Genomic DNA, 12874 nt, shown 5'->3' with positions numbered 1-12874 from the left:
TGCTTTTATTTATTGGTGATATCATGGACCATATTAAATCACCATGGAAGCCACATTCAGCTGGCTTGTCTGTGCAGCTTATTGCTTATAACATTAAATTCCTGAAGCTACAGTAAGTGGGGAAAACAATTGGACCACATTGAAAAACCTGCATTTTATTTACTAATTTATCATGCGCGATTGCTCATGAAAAGTGAATATTTGTACTGCCGACGTACAGGGCCCACATTTCTCTAAGCATCCTATTCATGAATGTGACCTACAAACAAATCATTTCTTCCATATACATTAACTCAATAACTGGAAGTGTTAATCGAAATGTTACTTTTAGGTGCAATTCATTATTTTCAATTTCTTCAAACTGTTCCCAAGAAGATTACAAGTAACGAAAATGATCTGAAGTAGGGAAACTATATCCGCTTGTTAATGGAAACGAAGTAATTTCAGGAAATGCATATGGCAGAGTATGGGGAGCGGGGGGAGGGGTAGAGGTGGGGGAAAGAGCCCAAAAGTATTTTAGTTTTTTAGATCAGGCTTATTTCAGCTGTAACCTGATAGTTTAATGGTTGTGTAGTCCGCTCTTTGGGCACTTCTGGTTCTGCAAAGACGCGAGTGTGGGACGTACAGATGGCAGAGTGTTACAAATGATATTCCATGACCACAAGACACGCTTCATATATTTGACTCAAGATTCTCAGATCAAGTTTATGCGATCACGTAATTTAAGGGATGCCTAAACCATGGTAAAAGAAGGCCTCTTGTCCCGTGACACTTCTGACACGAAGGGAGATGAGTGGAACATAGGTGCAGCCGGGAGAGACTCCATATAACACGGTGTGAAGACCTTCCTCGTGGTGGAGAAGAGTTAAGATTCAATGAAAGTGAATGAGCTATAATCTTCTCACGCACTAAGAGGTTGGCTTCTTCACAGCATAATAACACAGGGCCCCAGGATGGAGATCCTAGTTTATAAATATGGCCCCTTTTAGGTTAGGAATATAATTATGTTTTATGCTGATCTTAAGAGCAAATCTTTATTCTATTGTACATCTCAGGAGTCATCAAATAACTCCTGTTCTCCTATAAGATCCCCCTTTACTTTTAAAAGTAAATCCCCCTTTACTTTTTTCCTAAAGCAAATCCTATTTTTCTTCTCGCCCCTCCCTCTAAATTGTACCTGCAATTAGAACAATCTTAATGGTATCTGCAGTTCACATAATAACCCAAACACATTAAATCTTTTGGTGCCAGAAATAATTAGGGTTACAACCAGATTTAATTCTACAATCCTGTTACTCGTCTGTCTGTTCACAACGAGGGGACCTTTTATTGTTTCGGGTCCAGCCTGCTGCTTCTCTTTGACGAAACCCAGTACCTCCCTTGGTCTGTAAACCTGTGTTCTGTGAATGTAAAGGTAGTTCCATACTCAGTACTACAAATAATACTCAGACGTCGTGTAATCAGCACTGCTGCACCAAAGTATTTAAAAAAAAAAGTTAAAATATCACGTGTGAGCACATTCACATGTCTCAGACAGGTCTGCAACCCTGCCCTTCCCCATTATCTCTTAGCATGCAGTGCTTCCGCTGCAGCCAGGGATTCTGGGAAATGACATGCAAATGAGCATGTCACCTTTTGTTTCAAATCCATTTTAACATGGACTCCTATAAGCTTATGCCTGCCGCATTAGGCCACGTCCATAGTGCGAGCGAGCAACCATGCATGCGGCACGAACAACAGGCCGCACCTCTATAAGGCCGGCCATAGAGCTTGCGCGATGAAGCGCGACGGCGTTTTAAGGAGACAAGAGAATTTGTTTTTGGTCGCGCGGCGGCCGGGTCACGTGAGCGGCTCAGCCAATGAGGGCGAACCAGCCTCATGACATCACGGCCACGCCTCCCCGTCGCTGGGGGTCTCATTCCACAGATCGCTCGCTGTTTCAGCCTCGTGGGTCTCAGTGTGAGGCTGGTTAGGCCGGCTTTGCAATGGGATATGTTTTAACCACACATTAAATTAGTTATGGTGGGCAAAAAAGTGCCGAAAATGCGCCCCCCGTACAGCGTACAAAAGGTAGAAAGTACAAAAAGTTGAAATGTAACTTAACTACAGATACAACCAGGATGTCACAGGGTTTCTTTAATGTGGGGTACAATCATTTTTTTAGTAATGTTCCCAATTATTTTAATGACATTGTGTTTTGCTTCCTGTGCTGATATAATCAGACAAAACCATATTAGTTTATTTTTTTTTTAGTACAGCCCAGTTAACTTGTATTTATTGCATTTTCTTTGTCTTTTATCTGCTGTGCGCAAGTAATGGAAACCGGGTGCGGATATGTACTCTAAAGAGAAATTGCAAAAGTGCTGCATGGGCAAAGTAAATGGTTATTTCAAATAGATTTAGGTGAATATCTCTTCCTGGGAGTTGTTCCGTTTAATTACCCCGTACATGCATTGCTGAGGATATCAATCTGTACTAGATTTTATATGTGGATTTCCATTCTAAACTACAATTACACTCTTTATCTTATGGGGAGACCATTTATTTCTGCAACACATAATGCATAAAAAATACATAATCAAATGAAAAGAAGATGCGTGTGCTGTCTGCCATCACACAGCCATTTCTTTTTAACGGGAACACCCAAAAGGGGAGATTTACTTGAAGCAGGGGTGGCAACTCCAGTCCTCAAGGGCCACCAACAGGTCAGGTTTTCAGGTTATCCCTGCTTCAGTAGAGGTGGCTCAGTTGAAGCAGGGATATCCTTAAAACCTGACATGGGGGGGTTGGCTGAGGACTGGAGTTGAGCACCCCTGGTCTAATGGTTATATTAGCCTTCGCTCGGGCAGGAACACATGGAAGAAAACTCATCAGGACAAGCTTTATAAATGCTGATTGGCAGGAACACCAGGTAGTCTAAGAAATTGCAAGGATTTGGTCCAATTTTCACTTTGTTAAATAGCCCCCCAAATCCTTCCCATTTTTCTTTATGCAATTGTATCCCTGGTCTCCAGCAGCTCCTAGAGACCCCCCTCCTTTGGAGCAGCGCGGTCGCGAGTGCCGCCGGAGCCAGCGACGGACCCGACGGCTGCTTCCAAAGGTGGGGGCCGGAGCAGGGAATAGCGCGCTACCTCCGAGATGTGGCCGGTTGCCGGGGATGCGATCGGGCCTTTGCTAGGGCCGCGGTCGCGTCGCGAGGGTCGCGTCGCGAGGGTCCCGGCGGTTCGGGAAGCAGGGCGCCGCCATTAGTAGTGCTGTTGCGCATGCGCAAGAGCCAGATAGCTCGCGCATGCGCAGTACAGGACTGTCAGCCCCCAGGGTGCATAGGGACAGAGCCACCTGACCCCAGGGAGCCAATAGGGCTGGAGGATGACACTGCAGGAGCAAAGGGATACATTCCGCGGGCTTGGCACTACGCAGTTAGTCAGAGCCAGGAGCAGCCAAGGGAAGGAGGTAGGGTACAGGAGTCAGTGACTCCCTGTACTAGGCCAGCAACCCCCAAGGCCCGAGATAGCCCTGACTCACCCAGTAGAGTGAGTGTTGCCAGGGACAGCCCTCAGGTTAGGGACCCTGTCACTTACGTCAGTTGGAGCTGGGAGCAGAAGGGGAAGGAAGGGTGCAGGGAGCGAGTGAAGCTCCTGCACCGCGTAAGGTCCCCCATATCCCAGGTAGGCCCAACTCACTCTCAGGCTAGTGGGTAATTGACGAGGGACGGCCCTAGGTTAGGGACGCTGCCCTTAGGTTCGTGAGGTGCCTTATTGTCCGGTCACAGCGGTCAGTGCTGTGAGGGCGGACAAGAGGGCCTAGTGTTAAGTTGCCGTGCGTTATGGCCAGGGTTAGGATAGGCAACCCTGTAGGCCCTAGGAGTTTCCCCCTAAGCCATCAAGGTTGCTGTGCTGTAGGGACGGCCTATAGTACAGTGAGTGTTCCTGTAGTTCATAAGAGTCAATTAGGGACTCAGCGGACGCTGCGCCTCCGTGCAGCGATGTGGGCACAGTTCGTTGTTGCGGCTGCAGCAGTTCTCCGAGTGGGATCGTCCTGGAGGTAGTTACGGTGTTCTTCGGTCGCCGGATCCTTTGCGAAGCCAGTTGCTGATCCGAGCACGGGAGTGCTCGGGCAGGTACTTTAGATCTACAAGTGCACCAACGGGCCCTTAGTTTAATAGTGACTGCGCAGTCACAAATATCCTATCTCTCTGCAAGAGTGCGGGACATTGGGTGGGGATCATATGGACACGGGGTGGGATCACCCGGTGTTGGGAAAGCGTCCTGCGCAACGCCGTAGTCAGTGTCGCCTCTAGAGAGGGACACCCGTTATTATGTTGATAGTATTTGTGTTGTATGTTGTTCCCAAGTAAAGGTATTCGTTATTAGACAAATAGGTGTGCGAGTTATTTGTATGTGTCCTGCGAGGAACAATTCCTGTTCTGCTAGGAACCATCGCAGGTGGAGGCGCTGCACCGAGTACAAGGTTACTCTTATTATTACTATAATTGCCCCAGGATCCCCGTGGCGGAAGCTCAGCCCTCCTGTGAGCTTAACAGGTAAAGCACCACACCTGGTAACACTGTATGTTCTCCGCACCCACACTATATCTGCGATTGGGTGGGGTGGAATACCCGTTACACAATGATAAAAGTGCACAGTTGAAAGTCAAAAACATAATCTTGCAATAAAGCCAAATTACATCAACGTGAGAACCACTGAAACTCTATGGATTTTCCTTAATACCAGCTTAATTTTATAGCATGAAACACTTTCTGCCGAGCACATTTCAAGTTTATATCTGCTCAAAACACAATTATCCTACATCAGGAGTGTCCGACTCCGGTCCTCAAGGGTCACCAACAGGTCAGGGATATCCATAAACCCTGATCTGTTGGTGGTCATTGAGGACTGGAGATGGCTAATCAGCGACTGAGCCACCTGTGCGGAAGCAGGGGATGTCCCGAAAACCTGGTGGGCCTTGTTGAAAGGAGTTGGGGGGGGGGGGGGGGAAGGGGTGGGAGTTACATGGTGCACAGATTATAATGAGATGTATCACATTCTGTGTCTCTGCCCCAGATTGCACCTTGGGGAGAGTCAGTAGGAGGAGTTGAGGGGAGTGACATGGTGCACAGATTATAATGAGATGTATCACATTCTGCGTCTCTGCCCCAGCTTGCACCTTGGGGAGAGTCAGTAGGAGGAGTTGGGGAGGAGTTACATGATGCACAGATTATAATGAGATGTATCACATTCTGCGTCTCTGTCCCAGCTTGCACCTTGGGGAGAGTCAGTAGGAGGAGTTGGGGAGGAGTTACATGGTGCACAGATTATAATGAGATGTATCACATTCTGCGTCTCTGTCCCAGCTTGCACCTTGGGGTGAGTCAGTAGGAGGAGTTGGGGGTAGTTACATGGTGGACAGATTATAATGAGATGTATCATATTCTGCGTCTCTGCCCCAGCTTGCACCTTGGGGAGAGTCAGTAGGAGGAGTTGGGGGGAGTTACATGGTGCACAGATTATAATGAGATGTATCACATTCTGCATCTCTGCCCCAGCTTGCACCTTGGGGAGAGTCAGTAGGAGGAGTTGGGGGGAGTTACATGGTGCACAGATTATAATGAGATGTATCATATTCTGCGTCTCTGCCCCAGCTTGCACCTTGGGGAGAGTCAGTAGGAGGAGTTGGGGGGAGTTACATGGTGCACAGATTATAATGAGATGTATCACATTCTGCATCTCTGCCCCAGCTTGCACCTTGGGGAGAGTCAGTAGGAGGAGTTGGGGGGAGTTACATGATGCACAGATTATAATGAGATGTATCACATTCTGCGTCTCTGCCCCAGCTTGCACCTTGGGGAGAGTCAGTAGGAGGAGTTGGGGGGAGTTACATGATGCACAGATTATAATGAGATGTATCCCATTCTGCGTCTCTGCCCCAGCATGCACCTTGGGGAGAGTCAGTAGGAGGAGTTGGGGGAGTTACATGGTGCACAGATTATAATGAGATGTATCACATTCTGCGTCTGTGCGACATTCTTTTTGCATTTTATTAAACCCACAAAATCCTCCATAGGTGCCCAGCTTATTCAGAGTGTATAGAATGTACCAGTTAGTGTACAAAGCATCTATTACACTGTTTCTCAGTTTCCCCCCTGGGACACTTCGGCCACATAAGTTTTCCCAAATATTCAACGATTTACGTGGCATGTTCTCACTTTTCTAAAATGTGAATGTGTGAATATCCGGTTATCCCTAAAACATGGCCTGGTTTGGGTACCACAGAAGAGGGCTGAGAAACATCGGTCTCCGAGTTAGTGAGTGACACACATACTGAGCAAAAATGTATTTATGTCAGGGGTGGACAACTCCAATACTCAAGGCTGACCAACAGGTCAGGTTTATGGCTATCCCTGCTTCAGCACAGGTGGTGCAGTTGTTGACTGAGCCACTGATTGAGCCATCTGTGCTGAAACAAGGATATCCTTAAAACCTGACCTGTTGGTGCGGTGGGAGCTTGAAGACTGGAGTTAGTCACTTCTGCCTTATGTGTACTATTGCTTCTGTACTTGTCAGTATACTCTGTATATCTATCTCACTCATGTAAGGTGTATGTATGTGTGTATATATATATATATATATATATATATATATATATATATATATATATATATATATATATATATATATTTATTTATTAGAGTTAATATGAAGTCATTATAAAAGTAATAAGTAAAAACTTAGGGACAAATTAGATGTAATTGTGCGGAAATTAGAAGTCAGCAGATAATGAGAATTTCCTCATATCTCAGCCAATAATCAGCGCGGTATCTGCCGTGTAATGATAAATGAGGCCAAAACCACATTGATTGGAAAACTTTTTTTTAACTCATCAGAAAAGTTGCTGTAATCATCTCTAAACTTAACCAATGGGAACCCTGTCGCACCGAACAGACACCAGCACAGTCATTTAGCCATTTGGGATTTTTATGCTGCAGAAAGATGCACGACATTTTGGGGATAAAGCTCTTTTAACCCCAACAACCTTTTTTTTATTCTTCTAAATAGCTCAGCATTTCTACACAAAAAAGAGATTTTTTTTGCTGTTTAAGAAAATGAATATTCAATAAACTTTGCTAATCATTATTGTTCATTAGTGGTCATTCATGTGAATAGCTGTTATTGAACCTAAATGGCTATTAAGCATTAGTGAATATTCCCCAGTGTGTCTCTATAATAATTACCTGCCATTTCTTTGCATTCTTCTGCAATCTATCCCCATTCTCCCTCTGTGCTCACCCTAATGCAGTAGTGGGCAACCTAAATTGTCTATAGGGCCCCCAGTGTGACCTTTGCAGTACCATTAAACACCTTTCTTAAGAGTTATGAGTCAAAATACTATATTTCAGTCTAGTTCATCATAAATAAAGTAGCTTGAACCTTTTTACTAAATACACAGAATCAGGCACTGAATATCATAACACACAGTGAAGGGGTTAACACCACCCGAACCGAGTTGCTAAGCGGCGGGCAGCACAGCACCTGCAGCCGTGCAGGCTTTTAATTCTGATCCATTTGTCAATGTCATTTAACACTGCTAGTTTAACTGCACTGGGACGAAAAGAACTCGTCCCAATAACTCAGTTATATATAAAAAGGAGAAAAAGGGACAGCACTCCTAAGTCAAAAAAGTGATATTTATTAGCTCGTAAATATCACTTTTTTTTATTTAGGAGTACCTGTCCTTTTTTGCCCTTTTGTATGTTACACATCCTACTTTATCCTATTATCATTACTCCCTCTCTCCCTCTCTCCCTCTCTCCCTCTCTCCCTCTCTCCCTCTCTCCCTCTCTCCCTCTCTCCCTCTCTCCCTCTCTCCCTCTCTCCCTCTCTCTTGTATGTGCAGGTGGCTGACACACATACACTGCCCCTGGCTGCAATAGGAAACTACAACTCGCGATCACATTGTCTAATGGCATTGATCATGCCCATAGACAGCGCGGGTGCAAGCAGCAGGGGGCGCGCGTTGCGCAAGAAATCAGTTCTAACTGATTTCTTGGCGTGACAGGCAGGTCACATGAGAGGTTCACCCAATGAGAGTGAACGAGCTCCGTGACGCCCCTATGCACACCCTCCACGGCGGGTCCAACATGGACGCAAAATGCACCCGCTTCACGCAGGTGACGTCACAGCCTGCGCCCGCCTCCGCGTGGTTGAAGACTGTATAACCTTGGCCTAAGATGGGACTCTGGAAAGGCCTGGCAGGAGCTGCAAGGGGATAGCTGCTACAGCAGATCTGTATGATCCTGAATGAGTTCAGCTCGATCGAGAGTGACCCGAGGCCAGTCTGTATCCCGCTAAGAGAGAGAGGACATTGATTGGGGGGAGAGCAGTACAGCGTGCAGAGAGGCCCAGCAGATCATCTTCCGGAGGGGACCCTCAATGGTTGCAGTTAAAGTGGTACCGAAGTATTTTGTGAAGTACAGGCCTGCTACACTTTGTTGCATTAAAAAGCTCCAACGATGTGTTGGCACCATCACATAGGCCCGATACCCAGGATTGGGTGGCCGTATCATCTCTGACACTCACATACACCCGCACAGCGTTTAAGTGTAGTGTTATGTTGATGTGCGGTTATATGACTGTGGTGATCCTTTGTTTAGGATCATGAGGTTCTCTAGCATCTATCTTAAAGTATCTATAAAATCCGTTATATCAAACCTGCATTGTGTTTGTTCCCGCATTATATTTAAAAAAATGAAAACACTGTTGGAAATGACCACAAAGAGATCTATTAAAGTTAAATGGAAATAATTGGAATTTCAATGGTAAACTATGTGTATAGGAAGGATCTATCATTCTAATTTTCCAAAAATGGAGCATATGTTGCCACTTGCTTTAAAACTGCCTGTTCTGTATAACTTCACCTTATAGCAACTGCTCAAAATATAGGCGGCTATTTACTTAGGAGCAGATTTTATTTATTTATTTTATTTTATAAAATGTTTTACCAGGAAGTAATACATTGAGAGTTACCTCTTGTTTTCACGTATGTCCTGGGCATAGAGTTAAGACAAACAATACATGGTTACAAATACAGTTACATAAATGAACATGGTATACATTATATACAAGACATTGTATGCACAGTTAAAGAAAACGTATATTATAGGCGTATGTAACAGTTACAGACCAGATTAAAATGTGAGACAGCCTTAGGTTTGAAAGAACTTAAACTGGTGGTGGATGTTTTGGGGTGCACGGTAAGGGAAGGAGGAACGACCGGATATTTTGTTGAGCTTTGGGACCATGAACAGTATTTTGGAGTCAGATCTCAGGTGATAAGTGCTGCGTGTGGTAGAGGTGAGGTAGCTTGCCCAGGAAGTATTTGAAGGCAAGACAGAAGAGATGAACTTTGCGCCTAGACTCGAGTGTTGACCAATCTAGTTCTTTGAGCATTTCGCAGTGATGTGTGTTGTAGTTGCATTGGAGATTTAGTGGTCACCTACACGCTGATGTATGTCTCTTCGTTACATCCCACGAGTAGGGCGTTTGTGCCTATTTTATATTTCAACTAATAAATGCAATCGTTAACTTTCATTGTGGCCATGACTAGTCGCTGATCGAATGCATTGGACAATATTGAACCACTCCCGCCATTTCTGAGGTGGTTGGCCCATAAAACAGGCTAATAATAGGTGTGAGCTTAATTATGTACCAACTTACTGTCTGTTTTATTCATTAACGCCCCCTTTCCATGATGTAAATAACTGGATGTTGCTAGGAGCGCAAACGCAGAACTGAGAGCGTTAAAAGCAGCTTCACAAACGCCCGCTTTGCGGCTGGACTGGGGACTCTGGGAATTTTTAGAGCGTTTTGTAGGATTTTGCCCTTTTCCCTCCTCTCGTACAGAGACCGAATAGTGTGGCTGGAATATACTGCTGTACATGGAATGAGTGTTCCCTGTGTGTATATATTGTGAGGAAGATTGGACATTTACACGCACACCTTGTGTAATGAAGGCTGGGGGGGCAGTTGTATTTTAACTTGCCGTGCAAAGTGATTGTAATTGGACTGAAAAAAGGAGGGGGGGGGAAACCAACCCATAAAAATGTGTTTTTCGACCAAAATATTTCTCTGTTTTTTTTGTATTATCACCAAATAAAGCGCAGACTGGAATGTCAGCGATGCAATAAGCAGCTAATACGGACTTAAGCACAGAGGCCGCTGTATTTAGACCACTCGCAATCCCTTCTCCAAGGATATTCAACTCCAGTCCTCAAGCCCACCCCCAACAGGTCAGGTATTCAGGATATCCCAGCTTCAGCACAGGGGGCTCAATCAAAGGGTGAGTCTTCGACTGAGCCTCTGATTGAGCCACCTGTGCTGAAGTCTGGACTGATTGAGCCACCTGTGCTGAAGTCTGGACTGATTGAGCCATCGGTGCTGAAGCAGGGACTGATTGAGCCACCTGTGCTGAAGCAGAGATCCTGAAACGTATCTGTTGGGGGGGGAGGGGGGGCTTGAGGACTGGAGTTGAGAACCTCTGCCTTATTGCGTTATCTGGCATGAAGGGATTTCACGGCAATCACTCTATTTGTCACCCACATGGTACAATGCAGACAGTATAACAAGGTGAGAAATCACCTGTCGATACTTATCCACACAGATCAGACCGCCCACTGCCTCCCTGCTCAGGTGCAACAATATTTGTAAATAACATTAAACTTCTCTGCTGCATACAGCAAAATACTTTCTACCGTCTAATCCTATTTACTTCCTAACCGTGTTATGTATTCTAAAAATGGTAGCGTAGCACTGAAAGGTGCAGCCGCAATTAGATTATATATATCTATAGATATATAGCAACTGTAAATATTACTGTATATTCATTTGCATGTACAGTACTATTTACAGTTGCTTTATGCTTTACTGTGGAGGGTTTTTGTCACTTTTTTTTACCCACCATAACCTCAATAAGTGTGGTGATTATATATATATATATATATATATATATATATATATATATATATATATATATATATATATATATATATATATGTGTGTGTGTGTGTGTGTGTGTGTGTGTGTGTACATATATAATTATATATAATTTCCCAGAAACTGTGTGTGTGTATATATAAATTACACGCACACACAGTCAGCACTCCTTAACAATGATTTTAGTCATTTTTAGTTTAGTAGAGCTCAAAAGTTTTCCTTGGAGGGTCCGTGCAGGATGGCTTGTCTCCTATCTCAATCAAGCGACCGCTTCCTGAAGCGCTACGGATCCTCACATGGGACAAACAGATCCTATGCGATTCGCAACTCTTAGTCGCTTCTTCAGGGTATCCCTGACGAAGCGACTAAGAGTTTGCAAAACGCGTAGGATCTAAGTCCCGCCAAGGGCTGCAGCTCTCTAAGCAGATAAGCCTTAGTTCTGTTTACTATTGGGAAGTTTTCTTTTACCTGTTGTGTTTTAATATCCTAATAAATTGTCTTCATTTAGTGCGAGCTCTGTGTGCTTTGTACCTTTGTGCTTCTTCCTCAGATCTCTTGTTTTACCTATCAGGAAGTAGAGGACTTCCTTTCTAGGAGCGGAAAGACCCCCTAACGCGATCTGAACACAATCTCCCTTAGAGACGGGAAACCAGTAGGTTTTTTCTGACGTAGCTACTACGTAACCCCTGGAGTGCCAGAGCCATCATGTAGTAGCTACATCATACTCCACCTAAAGGGTTAATCTATAGCTTCTGGGGTTTCCATGGTAACCTCAGGTTGCACTGGGCTCTATGGAGAGCTCCATTTTAACTTCCCGGACACTTAATATTCTTACACCTGGAAGCATCAGATTTGAAAAATAAAAGCCGTGTTGGAAAAGGCAGGAAGAGAGGTATTAAAGTGAGTAAATAAAATAAAATGGGCCAATAACATAAGAGTTCCTGGCCCAGTCAGCTTGGAAGGGACTGAAATAAATAGCACCCGTATTTAATAAATATGTGGTATCCAAAAATGGACGAATAATCCTAACAGACAATAACCAATACGTGTGTTATCAATTCAATTTCACCCAGGATTGATTTTGTTGCAACAAATCGCACATACCTGTACTAAATACCTGATGGGGTGAACATAACTTGAGGTTTAGGGATAATAAAAGCCTGTATTGCCAATGGAAGCACAGATTGTAACCCTGTGCATCGCCGGCACCTATAACACTAAAGACCTTGCACTAGCTCAGGTATCAATTTACATGGTATGGTGAGAGAAACATACTTAAAAGGTCCCCTACTCCTAGCAGGTATTCTAAGAATAGTGGGAAAAAGAAACCTTTATTGATGTATTTATGCAAATATTTCCCATACCTTTTTTCCATGAGCCGCTCCCATGCTATGAGCAGTTCGAAATACAATAGCCCCCCCGCAGAATATGCGGCAGCTCCTTAGAATAAGATCCTGGACTTTTCGGGAGTTGGCACTTGGCAGGCTCTGTATTGTTCTCTGGCGCTGTCCACCCAGTCTCCGGAGAGGCACAGGCTGCATCAAATCCCCGGGAATGTGCAGACACGCAGCTCCTGGCACCCAGACAACTCCAGTTTATACCACCAGGCGAGGGGGAAAGAGCAGCGGAATCTTAAAGGAGATGAGCAGAACGTCTCTCCCTTTCTTTGGCAGAATGGGGAAACGCTCTTTTTGGTACTACAGTGTTCATATCATGCACAAAGAACGCTTTCACACAGGCCCTGCTACTAAGCCGGGCTCCTGATTGTGAAAGACTGTGGAAGATTAGAGTAATTGCACTTGACAGCCCGACATGGCAGAGAATGCCAAGCTGTTTTTACAAGAGATTCAGAAAGCCACCCATTCGTTGCAGGGTCTCAGTAAAGG

At 44.7% G+C, this 12874-nt stretch overlaps 1 protein-coding gene across 1 annotated transcript in view; it reads right to left on the bottom strand.

Moving 5' to 3' along the window:
* FAM107A (family with sequence similarity 107 member A) overlaps nucleotides 1-12718 on the bottom strand; it is a 71702-nt gene extending 58984 nt beyond the window's left edge. Inside the window, exon 1 of the mRNA XM_075574788.1 lies at nucleotides 12353-12718. Coding sequence (XP_075430903.1) covers nucleotides 12353-12529 — 177 coding nt within the window. The 5' untranslated portion in view covers nucleotides 12530-12718. The remainder of the gene's footprint in view (nucleotides 1-12352) is intronic.
* Nucleotides 12719-12874: the final 156 nt, after the last annotated feature.

The sequence above is a fragment of the Ascaphus truei genome, chromosome 17, assembly GCF_040206685.1.
Source record: "Ascaphus truei isolate aAscTru1 chromosome 17, aAscTru1.hap1, whole genome shotgun sequence".
Taxonomy (NCBI): domain Eukaryota; kingdom Metazoa; phylum Chordata; class Amphibia; order Anura; family Ascaphidae; genus Ascaphus; species Ascaphus truei.
The sequence above is the reverse complement of the archived record's forward strand: the minus strand, read 5'-3'. Positions and strand labels throughout refer to the sequence as shown.